The 16397-nt window shown below is 39.5% G+C and overlaps 1 protein-coding gene across 3 annotated transcripts in view; it reads left to right on the top strand.

Annotated features, from left to right (window-relative positions):
• Window positions 1-16397, top strand: part of RB195_017038 (uncharacterized protein) — a gene marked incomplete at both ends in the record, with an annotated part of 70434 nt that overhangs the window by 44348 nt on the left and 9689 nt on the right. For 2 of the 3 annotated variants that reach the window (XM_064183851.1, XM_064183850.1), the window contains 2 exons: window positions 4735-4911; window positions 11681-11841. In XM_064183851.1, coding sequence (XP_064039731.1) covers window positions 4735-4911; window positions 11681-11841 — 338 coding nt within the window. Of the gene's footprint in view, window positions 1-1212; window positions 1243-2251; window positions 2375-4734; window positions 4912-11680; window positions 11842-16397 lie in introns of those variants that run through there. The other variant, XM_013439007.2, reaches the window with a different exon arrangement.

Genomic DNA, 16397 nt, shown 5'->3' with positions numbered 1-16397 from the left:
TTTTCTGGGCTCGAGTGCTTTGGAGACTCTTTACAACTGATCTTACTTCCTGTTTCCCTAAAAACGTGAGATGATATAGACTTTAGAAGAAGTTTAGGAAGACGAATCCTATTTTTTTCGGTCGTTTTCTTGTTCTATGAAGTTTTCTTTCTCACATCGCTGTGTTCTTTTCCGTTTCTCGTCGAAAAATTGCGCCTTTCTGCCGACATCGTCATCTCTCTGACAATGACCCCTTAAAATCACCGCTCAGAAAAACCTTCGAGCAATAAGATCACTCTCCTGACTTTTTTAGTCTCCTCGGAGGTGGGTACCTGGCAAGTACGAGTTCTACAAATGCATGTGAATGGCACTGTGACGTGCGTAAGACATCATCGACCAACTTCACAGCGCGTTAATCAATGCATTCTGACGGCTAATCCAACATTAGAGTTGATATCAATTTACAGAATAATATGCAGATCCTAAGAACTATGGATACGTTTGTTTGTATCGATTGATTCCTCATTATTCTAGCAGGAAAAACCGGTTTCTTTATCGGGTATACGGGGCTCTGACGGTGGCTGGACGACTGGCGATGGTCGCCGCTGTCGCTGTATGTGAAGGCGCCCGCGCGAGTGTTCGTTGCTCAACGCGGCGCGCGTCGTTGCCGCCGTCGTCGTGCACAGCCGCCGCCATCGGCTACAGTACCCTCAGCCGAAGCGTATCTTTCTCTTTCTCTCTATGTGTGTGTGTTGTGTGTGTGTGAGCAGTGTGTGCGAGTGTGTGTGTGTGCGGTGAGTGCGTGCATTTTATGAAACATCGTTTGAAGGCCTATGGTGCTTCGTCGAGCCTCGTTCCCATCTTTTAAACTCAACCCGACCTTTTTAATGTTTCGTCCATTTGGCGTGCTGTTGACGTATTTTTTGGGGCGGAACCACGCCTACTGCAACCTTTTTCACTCGTCCATGTAACAGTGATCTATCTACACCGCGCGATCATTCGCTTTTTCTCTCCTCCGCCAACAGCCATTCGGCTTTTTGCCGCTTCCAGCCAGCCGTTCGCCCGCCAGTGAGTGTTGGAATCGATTTTCTAGGACGAAAAAAAAAACGCGCTCTGCGACGATATCTAGTTTCATCGCGATATCGATTATTTTCGCGCGACGGAATTGTTCATCGAACGAGTGCGACAGCAACTACGACGGCGACATCGAGTGTGCCGCACAAAATTTGGCGCATGGGCGACAAAGGCGAGGGGCGGATTACGGTAGCTTTCTGCGCAACGGAGGCAGCGGCTGCACTAACAGCATATAATCGAAATGTGTGTGCGTGTGCGTCGTTCAGTAGTAGTTCAGCCCGGCGAAGTTTTGGCGATGTTGCGTTGAAGTCTTTTAATAGACCTACCGCTAGCTATTTGCCAAGCAATGACTGTCATAATGTTAATTTGTCATTTTTCCGCACACCATCTAAATTGCCTGTATAAAGCGTTTTTCAAAAGCCATTTAGCCGGCCGCAATGAGTTCCTGCTTGGCGCAATTGTTTTTTCTGGTTGCTTCTGAATGAGCCATTTTTCTCGTCACTTTTTTCACTTTTTTTCATGCCTAGGAAAAAATCGTTGTTGATCGACCAACAACGTAGTTCAGAAATCAATAGTGGAACACTTAAAAAACACCCCGTTGAAAACAAAACTGTATCCTCTTAACGCTTCTTCTTAGTGGACTGATTAGCTAGGTTTAAGTACGTTGTTGTCGTCAGTAAATTAATTTTTCTGCATCTCTTCCGTTCGCTGCACTATCTAGCGAAATTCTGCGATTTTCTAAACTCTCACTAAATTACTTTGGATATGTTTGCCGCCCTGTCGGCTAGCAACGGCGGCTTTTTGTCAGCTGCAATGATTTGTTGCCTTTCTTTCCTTTCGATGGAACGTTCTTCACACCGTAGCGTAGGTTCTGGAAACGTTCCAACTGTGCCAGTTTACCCACGTGTTTTTCGAGATGATCCCTAGGTGAAGTGTATCCGAAAGAAGAAAATAGTGAGGATGATCGATGAAAAGCTTTGTGGAGATAAATTTCCAGGATTTCGCGCATGATCTCCGCAATTTTTTAATGACTTGACCAATGAGCCGTTCAAATTTTATTTCCACTAGAATTTTTTGCTAATAACTTCGCTTTTTTCACTAATTTCACCACGTGAATTCAGAGTTCATAGCACCTAACGTTTCAAACGTACTACACAGCGAATTAGTTGGAGGCTAACTGGTTACGGTACGGTATCAGTCCGATCACGGGAGTCGTGCGTGTCCGGCCGGCCAACAAGCGCCAGCCAAGTGCTCCCCTACCGAAGAGAGCGCTTTGGACGCGCCACGCCCACCGTCTTCTCTACCACCTATTGTCGCCGAGGCACGTTCTTATGCGTGTGTTTGGCCTTCTTTCTGCGATGTGTTCTTCTGAAATTTCGACCGTTCACTTTCTTCGGTGTTTCTGGGAAATCGTACGCGTTCGCAAGCGTTTTTCAGGGTCCCTGAGGGCGGTGCCCGTAGTCAACTTCTTCATTCACCATCTACCACTCAAGCCATGTTTTTCAATGTACAAAAGACGCCCTCAGCTTGTTTTTTTTTCTCTGCAAGTGTTTTCGTGATCCGAAGCGCTTTTCACGTGAACTTCAAGCTTTTTTTTCACATTCATTTCGTGTTAGAAGGCTTCATCGGTAAAATTCGATTAGTTCTTTCTATTTTCGGTTGCACACATAACGCATGCAAGGCAATAATGAATAAATAGATCGTACGGGGAACGATGGTGACAATGAGTGCTTTTGTTGCGAAATTGGTGCCTGATTTTTTGAAACGGAACGGTACTATCATTTGAGCATCAGCGTGTGTGGACAATCACTGTAACACCTGACTATTTGGTTGTTATTTGTAGTGTCGGATCCTCGCTTGTTTTTTTTTGTCTTTCGAGCAGGCTCTGTATTCAACACTAACCTGGAATATTGAACAGAAGCAGTACTATTTTCGAGGAAATCTTTCTTTTTTTTGGCATAAAACCCCTCACATCTTGTGTGTAAAAGGTTTCGAAAGTAACATTTTCTTTATTTTTGTAGGTGAGTCATACTGATAACAAATATCGCTTATGCGACTACACACTTCCTTGACGGAAACGAAGAAAAATGTTACGCTCATTGAGCGAGTTCTTATTCCCGCGAATCAGCAGCTCTTTGCTCTTACTGGCTGCTGACGATTGTTTTTAGTGGATTTTTTCCCCCCAAGCTGTCGGCTCTTTTTACGGTTGGGGAAGTGGCGAGTGGGAGGAGAGTCGAGCGAGATCTATGGCTGGATTTGAAATCTTTACTGGAAAACCATATGATGGGGATAAATAACGTTGCCATTCATCGCCTCGGGCGAACGGGTAGGGTCACCATAAATGAAATCAAATTATTTAAACTACATTTTTAAGCTGGATTATACCATATGAATTGAACCATGTGAAAACGATAAAGTAGTGTAACATCGGTTAGGATGAATGAATTGAACTTTTTCAAAGTTCTTCTTTTATTTCTTTCTTTCTCCAGAAAGGAGATTTTTTTCAGAATGGTAATGTTGGTTTTTTTTCTCTCTGAAGACAAACAGGATCATTGTGAATAAATTGCAAATTTATTCTGTACGATGGTGACAAGCACTGCTTGAAGAAGAACGCTAGCTTATATTCCTTAGAAATAGAAAGAAAACTGTTAAACATTTAAAAGGAACTAATGAACAGCATTAAGGCAGCAGTGAGTAAAAATAGATTTCTAAGCAGATTTCCTAGAATCAATACATCATCACTAGTCGTCAGATGTGCGTGGTTTGCATTCGCAACATTCGAAAATTTTCTGCATCTTTTTCGCTCGGTCATTGCCCGAATGCCAACACGAAACGCTGTCGCTCGACTGAGTTCGACGTTGACGTCGCCTCAGTCGTTTAACGCTGCCAACTGTTGACTTTTGACGCATTGCCTCTACGACTTATCCTAAACGCTTCGTTCGACTTACCCTAAACAGCTTTTGGATGTTTTTATTAAATAATTTTATTCGAGGGATTTCTAGTGTCTGAATACACTACAGTCTCCACATTAATTCAATGACTTCTCAACACTCTCGGAAAAACTCATCTTTTCTCTCATCCAAATCTTTTTTTAGATACATAAAAAGATTTTTTTAGATACCTTTTTTGATCCCGGGAAAAAAAAACAAAAATGCACTCTTTGACGATGGCCTAATGGAGATCAAATGATGTTACATTTTTTCACTTTTCATATAGTATTGAATACGTAAAAAAAGTAGCGTAGTGGAAAAAGTAGCTATTCCTTAGTCGTCCTTAGCTCGTTGCTAGGTTTTTTTTTCTTATTTCTTACCGCCAGTAAAAAAAAACTTCCAATTGCACTTATGCCTCGTCTATACACTTATGAGTGCAATTTAGTGTCAGACCCCTCTATATCGGATCATTACACTTAAAGTATGAGCCAAGCTATTGTTTCTGTGTTAGTTTGTGCCTGTTGATGGTTTGAAAAAAGTCTTGAAATATGATAATGAGGTTTTTGAAGAGTTCCGAAGAAACTGATCCTCAAATGTTCGCTTAGGGCAGCAAATAGTGTTTCTTCTTTTGTTTGCATTTTAGCGTGGAAACTTGAGGATTTTTATTCATCACTCTCCCACCACTTTTTTTTTCTTGGATACTCTTTTCAGCATCACTGAACGTGATCCGAGTAACGTCTGCTGATTTCAGTTCGAATCGAAGCCGGACGTTGGCCAGCTGCAGTCGCAGATGCAGATGCGCGAGGCGAAGCCGTACAAATGCACTCAGTGTGTGAAAAGCTTCGCCAACTCGTCCTACCTCTCGCAGCATATGCGAATTCATCTGGGCATCAAACCGTTCGGACCGTGTCAGTACTGTGGCAAAAAGGTAAGGTCAGCAGCAGCGGTTCACCGCCGTGGAAATATGTCCTGTACACTGTACGACCGTTCTTACGGGAAAGCTCGTCGTTTTTTTCCACAAGCTTTTTTTAAACTTTTTTTTCAATGAAGAAAAACGTTAAGAAAACAATGGAAAAAGTATGATTTCCGAGTGCAGCAAACATTTCTACTTCCGGAATGTCTTCTGTACTCTTTTCGGAAGCAGAGGCTGTTACTGTTAGCACGAGAATTAGTTGTGAATCCAGTGATGAGAGTATTTCGCTGTTTTCATCAAACATTGCTTTAACCCCTTTTCTTACTCGAACATCCTAATAATAAGATAGTAAGGTTAAGGAGGTTCTTTCGCGAAAAAAAAACCCATCAAATTTTGCATTATGATTAGATTTTTTTTTTGAGAGTGGACAACAACTAAAGTTTTATTAGATTGAAATAGTACCTATATAATAAGTCAATCTTATGACTGTAGTAAATTACAACACGTGGTGAATGAAAAAAAAAATAATTATTTTAAGGAAGAGTAATTTTGGAAATTCTCTGAGTATTGATAAATAATATACCCTCTGCTTCAACTGCGAAATTTACACAGTACCACAGCTTTGGCGAGAAGAGTAATTTTTTCTCCTCTTTTTTGCAAAAAAAGATTTTACCATCGTATATGCACTATCATTTTAAGGATAAGGATCATTATCATTTTAAGGAAAGTTTGGGTAATGAAGAGGAATATTGCTGAGCACACTAAGCATAATCGGTCTTCCTTTTCTGTTTTATCATTAAAATTAGACGAAGGATTCGTAAAATTCGACTCTGTGAAGATTCGGCACCGCAAACATGTGCAACTGCGTAAAGACGTATGTATACGTCAACGTAGCCAGGTTACGCAACCGCTCAAAGAGAGAATAAATCACTAAACAAGTAATTAAATTTTTAGGAAAATCAAGATTATTATTAATTAACCACATAAAGCTTGAATTACCGTTTGATGATTACCAAAACATCAATTTTAACAAAAAAAAAAGCGGTCCATAAGAAGGAGTCCTCGTGGGGATTTCTCACCATCCGTGGCTGAAGAGTGACCTATCAACTCATCACACACAGTGCTGTGAAGGACTAGTTTTGCTGTGTGAAATTTTGTAAAATTTAGGCGAAATTCTAAAAACTTCTGTTCCTTCTTGTTTCAGTTTATAGCATACCTATAGGCGTAAATAAACAAATAAAAAAGACTTCTGTCTTGTTACATACTTTTGTAAATTTAACATGATATTCCGGATATTAGCGGTTTGCTTTAACCAAGGCAGTCTTGGATCAGTTACTTGGAAAATATCGGAAAAAATCGGTCATCTCTCCCCCTTCTCCCTAACAATTTTTTTTGTTCTTCATGATTAGTGCATTATCACCTCTACATATTTCGCTTCGAATAAATTCTGCATCTGGGTTCGAGGAGCTCTGCGAAGGAAGTTGAGTACTGCTTTAAAATCTTATTTATTTTATTTATTTCCTAGTGTAGAGGAAAAATCCAGTTCACAATCATATTATCGTATTTTTTCTGAGTGTTATTTAAGGATTTTTTTGACGCCGAAAACCTCCGTAATCATCTTGTTGATTTAGTATAAACATTTTTTAGACGCTTCTAACATTTCCGCTACCGAAATTTGTTTCATTTCTAATTTTTCTAACAATTACGATGATTACCATTTGACAGTATCAGGCCGTATCCTCAATGATATTTTCTTTAGCTAGTGAAGAATTTTTCTATTCGTATTTGCTAAATGAGTAGTTGTAAGCCTATAATTTACGATTACGGTACGAAACTACTACTGTTCTAGTTTTTAGGCACCAGTAATTCTACTATTTTCCTAGCATTTTTTTTTCTCAATGATGAGGTGTTCCGTTGTTATCATGAACACGTGAGCTGTAGGCGACCTACGCAATTAACAATAATGTTCCTTTTTGTACAATTATTATTATTGGAGCTTACAAACGAAAGCAAAAAAAAATCACATAAAAACTACCGTAATCGCTCGAAATTAGAGGCTTTCGCTTTGTTCAGTTGGTGCAGAAATCTCTTTTCTGATTTTCGTCGAAACAAAAATACAAATAAGTTGATTTCGGTTTCCCATTGAGAGATTTTTGCCGATGACCTGCTAAAGAACTATTCTTTTTCTGTTTTTTTTTTCTTCAAATAAGAAAAAAACTGAAAGGCATTAGCACGAGCGAGCTTCCGCACTACGCTTTTTTCAAAGCGCTATTTGTTTTGTTTTTGTTTTTTTTTTTTGAAATAAAAAGTGTTCCTATGCGTTGTTGAAGAAATTCTTCCTTGACTAATTTAAATTAATTAATTCTTTTATGAACTGCTAAAAACTGTGCAGGGCTGAGTGACAAGAAAGAAAGTAGTAGCGGGTTCAGCCGGTGATCGATATAACAGCGGTGCGGCCGCAATAGGGGCTGCCTCGATGTCAACGGGCGAAATAGAAGGAAAGTCGAGGCGAAAGCGCCATCTACTGGTGTTTTTTTTTTGTTTTGAAAAGAAAAAAAGAGGAGCATTTCATGAAAATTCTAATTAGGGGTATTCTTCTATCCTTCTGTCACCATATTAGAGGTAGTTTTATTTCTGGCAAAATTCTATGCACTTTTCATTTGTAACAAAATTGATTAGAACACGTACTAAAGTCGGAAACTCGTCTTTTTTTTTCTCTACATAAATTTCCCAAAGGCAAAATTTCTACACTTTCCCTCGCCGTCAACAGCGATGGTGTTCGATGTTCGAGCTGCCCACTAAATGCAACACACCGTAACTTAGCGGCCAATAGCGCATAGTTAAAAAGGAGGGGCGTAACCAATTGCGTAACTGAATGAATGGTGAGAATTTGCGGCAACTCGACGACATTAACGAGAATTCCCGCGGCGAAAGTTATTAGAGCGATTTAGAATGGGAGCGTAGCGTTTTGAGATTTTCAGCAGCGTCCAGCGTTTCTTGGATTTCTCACCAGGAAATGCAATATCTTGTGAATGAGCTTGCGGCTAAACCATCAGAACAGTTTTTTCTGAGCTATAGAGGATAAGAGTTTTCTTTTTTTCCCCTCAGCGTTTTTCCGATCGATGACTTCCTATCCCGCTTATTATCTTTATTCTAGATTTTATGAAAATACATTTTTCTTCGTTACAAAACCTTCTCGATGTTTCTAAAAGTAAATCAATGAGAGTTTTTTTTTTCCTGAAAATGTAATTCACCGATGAAAAGATGGACTAGTCGACTGGGAAGCTCTTTAAGAGGTGTCTTCTTACAAAAATCGTGAACTTCTGTTAGAATTAATAATTCAGGTGAATGTAGGATTTTATTAAGATAGATTTCATGGATATCCATGAACACAAAATACAATTCCTATGGAAAATCCGATGTTTTGAACTTTTCGTTGCATCTCCGACTAGTTTTTGGGCCCAAAATCGACGTAATTCAACGTAATGATCAATGATTTACGACAAAACAGCAAAACCTACCCTAGAAGGAACTGGCTTCCGTCGAACTACTACGTTTTCCATATCCATATTTTATATGGGAAGCCAATATATCTTAATTTTCACAGCGCAAGCGATGTAGCGAGCTTCATGGGGGGTTCGCGAAAATGTGGGCGATGAAGCTGTGGGAACGTTTCCACCTGACACGTTTCTTCTTTTGAAATTGATTTTTTTAAAATTACCATCTTTTCCAAAAAAAAACTGAGGAGCTGATTTTTCTTAAAAATTGGATGCACATATTTAGCAAATCTCTACGTGTGGTAATTACCAGAAAAAAAAAACTCGAAATTCAAACTTTAAAAAAAAAACTCCGTTTTTTTTTTAAGTCTGAGTCTTGAAATGTACCCAGGATAACAGAAAAAGTATAAGAAACTCTGAAAAATGTGACGTTTCTGTTTCTTCTTTAGAATTGGATTAATCTGCTTAGATATGAGTTTTATTGACAGGGAAGTCGAATAAAAAAGGATGAAAAAAGCCGAGAAGAAAAAGCTGTCGTCACAAAAACGTCAGAAAAAAAAGCCAAAAGTTCTTTCCGGGGAAAAAACCCCACTTAAGAACTTTTGAATCACTTCGTCTAAAATGTAGCTCAACCATGACAATTTTTTTTCGGGAACATAAATGTTTTCGAAAAGAAGATCTCATGTTTGAGTCGGCATTTAAGAACGCTCCAGAACCCTTCCAGAAACCTAGCTCTCAAGCTTCAAGAAGCGCCAAACGCTGATCTCACCCACAGGTCAGGCGCTTCTGCCGCTTACAGTACCCCGATGGGACGGGTAGCGTTCCACATGGACTACTAAGTCCAAATTATGAATATAAAAAAGGGACCTTGTAATAATTGCGCGCAGGTACTGGCGTTCATAGTCGACGACATGTTCTACTCGTCACGCGGCTTCGAGAATTCATCCAAAATCATCACTGATGCCATAGCCACCTTCCAACATTGGCACCGGTAATTCAACGATAATCTTCCGAAAATCCATCGTGATCGTTTGGGTTTTCTTACCATTTTCGTTGCGATATACATGAGTTGATGTTGAAATTTGGTGAATCTATAGCAAACCATCAAAAATTCATTTCATGCATGTCACCTGCTTACTTCACTAGTTATTTTTCTCTTAAAAAAACACTTTATTTAACATCCATGACAGATTGAGCATGAAATCATGGTATCCTGAAATGCAAATATTTTCTTGTGTCGCCGGGACATTAATTCTAAAATGGACAAAAGGGAAACTGCCGTTAATTTACCGGTGATGTTCTTTTTTTGGGAAGGGAGGGGAGGGGTTCTGATTGTTCGGGAAAAAAGACAGACATCTAAGAGCACCACGTAGATGATGGGCTCCGCCACATTCACCTCGCTTTGAGCACGTAATCGTGGACCGCACAAACGGCCGGCCCGTATGACCTTCGTCAATGCCACCTCCTGCCGTATGTAGCCTACGATGTGGATTTTTTCATAGTACGTGCGTGGTTTTTTTCATCGCTTTCCAAGGTCTTTTTCGTGTGGTTTTTTCGACGTTTTTGCGTACTGTATGTTGTGTAAAAACAGCGCGGTTGCGTTGACGAAAAGCGAAAGAATTCGGGGCGTTGAACAGACATTTGGCGATACGCGCGTTCGCTGCGATGAAAAACGATGGTGAGGGGTCGGTCGAACGAAGGACGGCCGGCGTACCACTCAAAAAGTGTCTCGCGTTTTGCAACATTAACACGGGAGCCCACGGGGAAAAAATCACATTAAAATCGTTTTTTTTCGTGTCTTTTTCGGTTTCGCTTTTTTTTCAACGCGATTGTTTGGTCATTAATCACGCACGCGCTATCATTTCAGGAATAAGCGTTGATCGAATTTAGCGAAGTGTCCTGGACGATTATCACTTTCTTTGTAGTAGTTTGAATGAGGTTTATGGATCAAATAACGAGTACGTGATGACTCGAAGCTTTAATTTGTATTCTCTCTCTCTCTCCCAGTGATGCACTTTGATTCAATTACTGCAGTGAAAAATTCGTGAGAAAAAAAATACGGAACAACACAAAAAATGAATGAAAAATGGGCAAGTCTAATTTCTTCTGTTAATTAAGGACTCACGAGCTTTTCTGTGAGCAACTGGAAAAAATCCAAGCAGAATAAAAACGTTTCCTCAGTGCTACAATATTGATAGAGGATTGAAACGATATATTCTCTGGGAAAAAAGGATGAAGATGAAATTATGATCACAAAATATCAAAGAGAAATAGTTTGGTTGTATAGGGAGAGGCTAAAGCTCCCCAATATTAGCGGATCGATCCGGAAAAGATTCCCTGAGATTAAACCGTTTGTTGTTCGATGAGAAATTTTTAACCTTCCATTTCTTACAGTTTTATGTTGTTATGTAATTTAAGTAATGTTTCAGAAGGAATAAAACTACTAAAATGTTTTCGTTTCGCTTAAGAATTGATTGAAATGGAAATTGAAAAAAGTGAAAAAACGACGAAGATCTGGAAAGTTTCTTATTCTCCCTCAATTGCAGAAAATCTAAATAGTGAAATGAGATCAAGGATATTAAAATATTTCTTTCCGACCCATGCCTTACCTTAGGAAATTGGACTCGAACACAAAAAAAGAGGAATTATCACTGTTTTCTAGTCGCTGCGTGAACGATGGTCTCTTTGTTCCTTTTCATTTTCCTGAAAACGGCGTTAGCGTTTTATTTGTCTGCATAGGACCGCTTTTCACACCCTCTTTTTGTAAACCTATTCTATTCGCATGAAAAGTGGGCTTATACGTTATACATAGCACGCTGTTCAACAGCAATCAGTCGATTATGAGTAATCCATAAGAAGAAATGCTCTGATTAGGGTATGATTGATTTTTCAATGAATCGTGTTTTCTTAGCTTAATCCACAATCATTCGATATGTTGTCGTTCGTGATTCCCCCGGAGAACAATGAGCATCTAAGTGCTCTCGGCGATTTTCTAGCTACAAGGAACCGATTTAGACAGATTCCAATGCAAACAGAAAACAGTTTTTTCCAACAAGTCGAGACAAATAGAGCGTGTTTTTTTTTCTACCGGCACGGTTTTTATCCTACCACCACCAGTCGACCTAGCCGCTAATAAAAAACGTGCAGACAAAAAAGCTCGTGACCGCTATGTTTGCACGAAAAAGTGCAACATTTCTGTTCTAAAAACGTTTACTGTTTCATTTGTGATTTTATTTAGTTTTTTTTTCTCTTTCTCTCTTTCTTTATTCATTCATTTTTCTTTTCAGTTCACACAACTTTCACATCTACAACAGCATATACGTACACATACCGGCGAGAAACCGTATAAATGCAAATATACAGGTTGTGAGAAAGCGTTCTCGCAACTCAGTAATTTACAATCGCACTCCAGATGTCATCAGACGGACAAACCATTCAAGTGCAATAGGTTTGTGTGCTATTTGTGCTCTGTCGTCCTTATTTTTTAAACATCGTTCATCGTCTTTGAAGTTTGAGAAGATTAATGAGGCGAAGGTGCGGACGAACGTAGAAAAACCTCGGCATACACATTTGTGAGCAGGTCTGAAGAAAAAAACGTTTGAAATAGCGGTAAAGTGGACAATGTTTGGATTACAACGAATTGTGTTTACTCAAACCTGAGTTTACCTGAGTTAATAGTACATATGAAGTATCTATGGAAGGGGATTTTTGCTCAAGGCAAAATAGAGATCGCAGAAGTAACCGTACTCCACCTCAACCTTACGAGAGGTATTGATGAAGTTCTGGAATGTCTGAGAAAGGAAAGACATAAAGGTAAACATCCTTGGTCACCTTAGCTCATAGAGCGTGGGAAATTTCTATTTTATCTGGGTGGCTGTGATCTGATGCAAAACTAGCACGTGGCTCACTAGTTTTGCGTCAGGTCTCATCCTACTGGGACCCCCTTACCTGCGGGGGGGGACCCTAACCAATCTGTGCCGTTGGTGTGATTTTAGTTCATAGTGAGGATCAACAAAGACTGTGGAGACTTAAAAAGGTTCTAGTATTTTTGCTTGTGAAACGGTGAAACCGTTCGGTTTCATTACTCCGGGGAATGGAAAAAACCTTTCTTTGTTACCTAGCGCTCAAGCTCAAGAAGGAGAAACTTGGTTCAGAAATTTTTTTCTCCACAAAAACATATTCAATCGCTGACGACTTGGAATTCAATGGCAAAATAGTTACTTAAAGGCATCACCCCACGAATCTGGGGTGGTATGGGTTCCAGGTGGGGAATGCCTATACGGGGTCGGAGATTGTGGGAAGAGGGTGAATCTATTCATCTCTCCCTGTATCGGTGTATACGGACGAACCCGGAACTGTTTCTTACGATGGTTTCTGTTGCAATGCGCAACCGCTGCGCCCCGTCCCTTCTAGGATTCGTCCGAATTGGTTTTCGACGAATCCGAAGAGGGGAGAACCGCAGCGGTTGCACATTGCAACAGAAGATTTCGTAAGAAACAGTACCAGGATCGTCGGTACACAGGGAGAAAGGGACGGAATCACCCTGTTCCCCACAATCTACGACCCCGTATAGGCATTACCCGCCTAAAATTCTTACCACCCCAGATTCATGAGGTGATGCCTTCAGAATGATTTTATCATATATATTAAATATTTTTTCTACTAATCTGAGACTAAAATACTGACGACTTCTTTGACTCACAATAAACTAGTGCTATTGTGCCAGGTAGGAAAAACGAGGCCTATGCTTTTTTCCCTTTTCTCGCTGAGGATTTTTATTGAACACCTGCTGCGTATAACGATCATAATAACGGTAGCAACCAATGCTTGCGCTGTTTCCACATTTGTTTAGCGTGACGCAATGAGAAATCTCGGCAGCATTTACGAAAGCTTTAGTTTTCGTAAATGCTGCAGAGATTTCCCATTGCGAACGTATCTTTATGAGCTTTTGACAACTATTCCTCTAGTTGAGATTTGTAAGAAGTTAAGAAAATTGAAAGTTAAAAAATTCGAACTAGGAGAATCCAGGAAATCATTTTTTTTAAAGCAAAGCTTACTTGAGCTGCTTCGTTTCCCTAATCAAATTTTCGGTGGGTATTTTTAGTCGCTGTGACATGCAATGCGTGCGGTATTCGTTGTTGAGTTTGTCTTTGATGAAACTGACAACTTTCGCTGAATTGGACTTTAAATTTAGACTAAAAAATACCCAGTTAGGTTAGTAATTTTGTTAATTAAGTTTTGTTAATTAGGTTTAGTAATTTTGTCTATGTTAAACTTAAAGACATCAGTATTCGTGTACGGGATCGTAGATTATGGAGAGAAGGGTGATTCCGTCCATTCGTTCCTATTTGCCGTAAAAAACGGCCCGAAAGATACGGCGCATGCACAAGGCTTTCGAGCTCCAATCGAACTCATTGTAGAAAATAGCACGCCGGAACGCCTCGAAGCTGTATCTTCCAACCCATTTTTCTTACGGCAATTAGGAAGAAATGGACGGAATCACCCCCCTCTTCACAATCTACTATCCCGTATAGGAACTCTCCACCTAAAATCCGTACCACCTCAGATTCGTGGGGTGATGCCTTTAACATATTCTTGCTCGTGTTTGGAAAGACCGAGAACTCAATCCTGACCCACTTGAGTATTTCACTCGTAAGGGAGAGTTTAACCGACCATTTCCACGGTTTTTCAACGGTTAGGGAAAGTCAACGGTGATGCATTCAGTAATGAGTCATGTTCTGGAGTGAGAATTGAGGTAAAGAAGTAGTGGGGGATCGGAGATAATAGAGGATACTGTCTGCTAATTGAATAGATTATTTCTGAACCAAGAATCAATTCAAACGTATCTTTAGCACACATCGTAACTCTCCCTCTACATGACGTTTAAAACGTTTTCGTTCGTTCTCCTTAGTGATTGCCGTGTTAGACAAACGATGACGTTAAATGTCTTTTTTTTCACCTTACAATGAAATGTGTTTAATTTCACCAAACTTGTTTTTTTTCGCAGATAAAAAAGGTGAAGATAAGATTACTCGCAATGATTACAATTGTAAAAATTGCGATCATTTGAAGAGAGGAGAAATTGAGCGGATTGAGAGATGAGGACTAGAGGAGAGGGATTTAAGAATAATATTGATAATTTTTAAATCAACTCTATAAGTCAGGTTGAGGAATTAGAAATAAAATAAGCAAACAAAATATAGGTGAACCCCAAATAAATAGTTTTTCATTAATTCACATTTGAGAAAAACGAAGCAAAGGATTCGTGAAAAACAAGATAAATGAGAAATCCAATAGGAAGACTCCATACGGTAAATTCTTGTCGGGATTTCTTCTTCGGGACAGTACAGGAAAACATACAGGCACTACAGTAGGTACTTTATGTCCATGTCATCGTGGAAACGTTACTTCAATCGCAGCACACTACGCAGCGACTGAGAACCTTTAAAATTCTTTTTTTACTCTTAGAATATGAACTTGAAGGTGAGAATTTCCAAATTTCGTAGAAAATGGCGTAGAGTCCTCTAAAAACTGGTTCTCGAAAGTTACTTAGCTTTTTTTTTTGTAACCATAGGCATAAGGGTACTTAGATTGAAGAATCGGGCATTTTTGTATGTATTGTTGGAGAAAGAGTGCAACAATAGAATCTGGATAATTAGGGCTGATGTCATTTTATTATGGAGAACTTTGGAACTCGGCTAAAAAGGTGCCACTTTCATTTTAAGCGCTTTTTGAAAGAATGAACACAACAGCTGGTGGCCAGCTGACAAAACCGATGTTGCTTTTTTTGTTAGCGGTTCGCCTTTTAGACAAAAAATGCTGCGTCAGCTGAACCAGAACTGACAAAAAGTTGAACTTCCAAACTGTTTGCATCGATAGTCCTTTTTTCCTCTTTTTTTGTCCAGAGTTTTTTGCTCAATATACTGCTGTATATTATTGAAAAGTTTCATAATATCCCATCCGGATCCGACTCTAATGAATTCAATTATGAACTATTCAAGACCTTTGAATTATTGAACAATATATTAATAATACATTAGTAATAATAATGTAGAATCTGACTGTCCCAGTCTAAAATGAAATTTAAAAAAAAAAAAACTAGTGAAACCGAGTAACAAATATGCACTCCACCAGTGATGGAAGCTCCTCTTTTTACAGTTTTCGGTACTGTTATTGCCTGGTTAGGAATGAATCCAGTAACAGTATGTTGGAACACGAGGTTCAGAATATTCGCGCAAATTTACCATATTTACAGGAAATTTAGGAAATTTCCTCAATAATACCCCATTACGAAACTTTCAAATAGAACTTTTGTTTCGCCGAAAAAAAGGAAAAAATCCTTTGAGACGAACCAATGAAGGTCCCATAAATCGATTTTTTTTTATTGCAGCTGATTGAATATGTGATTGTCATGTGTAGAATCACACTTTCTTTTTGAGGTTTTGAACTGAAATCGCTGAAAACGTCTGGCGAAAAAAAAGGACACTCTCTATCGACGGTGACTACCTTAAAGGCATCATCCCACGAATCTCGAGTAGTACGGGTTTCCGATGGAGTATTCGTATACGGGGTCGTAGATTATGGGGAAGAGGGTGATTCCGTTCATTTCTTCCTAATTGCCGTAGAAAACGGCCCGGAAGATTCGGCTTCGAGCGTTTCGGCGCGCTATTTTCTACTAAGAGTTCGATTGGAGCGCGCCATCCCTGTTCGGCGCCGCATCTTCCAGGCCATTTTTTACGGCAATTAGGAAGAAATGGACGGAATCACCCCTCCCAATCTCCAAAATCTACTATCCTGTATACAAATACTCCACCTGAAATCCGTACCACCTCAGATTCGTGAGGTGATGCCTTTAATGTATGAACCCTCATCTTAAACCTCATGCGATGGTGTCAAAAAAAAACTTTTGGTTTTTTTTTGTAAAAAAAGAGCGTACTATATTTTGGAGGCAAACAAACAATAGTTTACCCAAAAACTGGTAATCCTCATAAAGGCATCTCCGTC

This window comes from Necator americanus, chromosome II (genome assembly GCF_031761385.1).
Source record: "Necator americanus strain Aroian chromosome II, whole genome shotgun sequence".
Taxonomy (NCBI): domain Eukaryota; kingdom Metazoa; phylum Nematoda; class Chromadorea; order Rhabditida; family Ancylostomatidae; genus Necator; species Necator americanus.
This window is presented reverse-complemented; position numbering and strand designations above follow the sequence as displayed.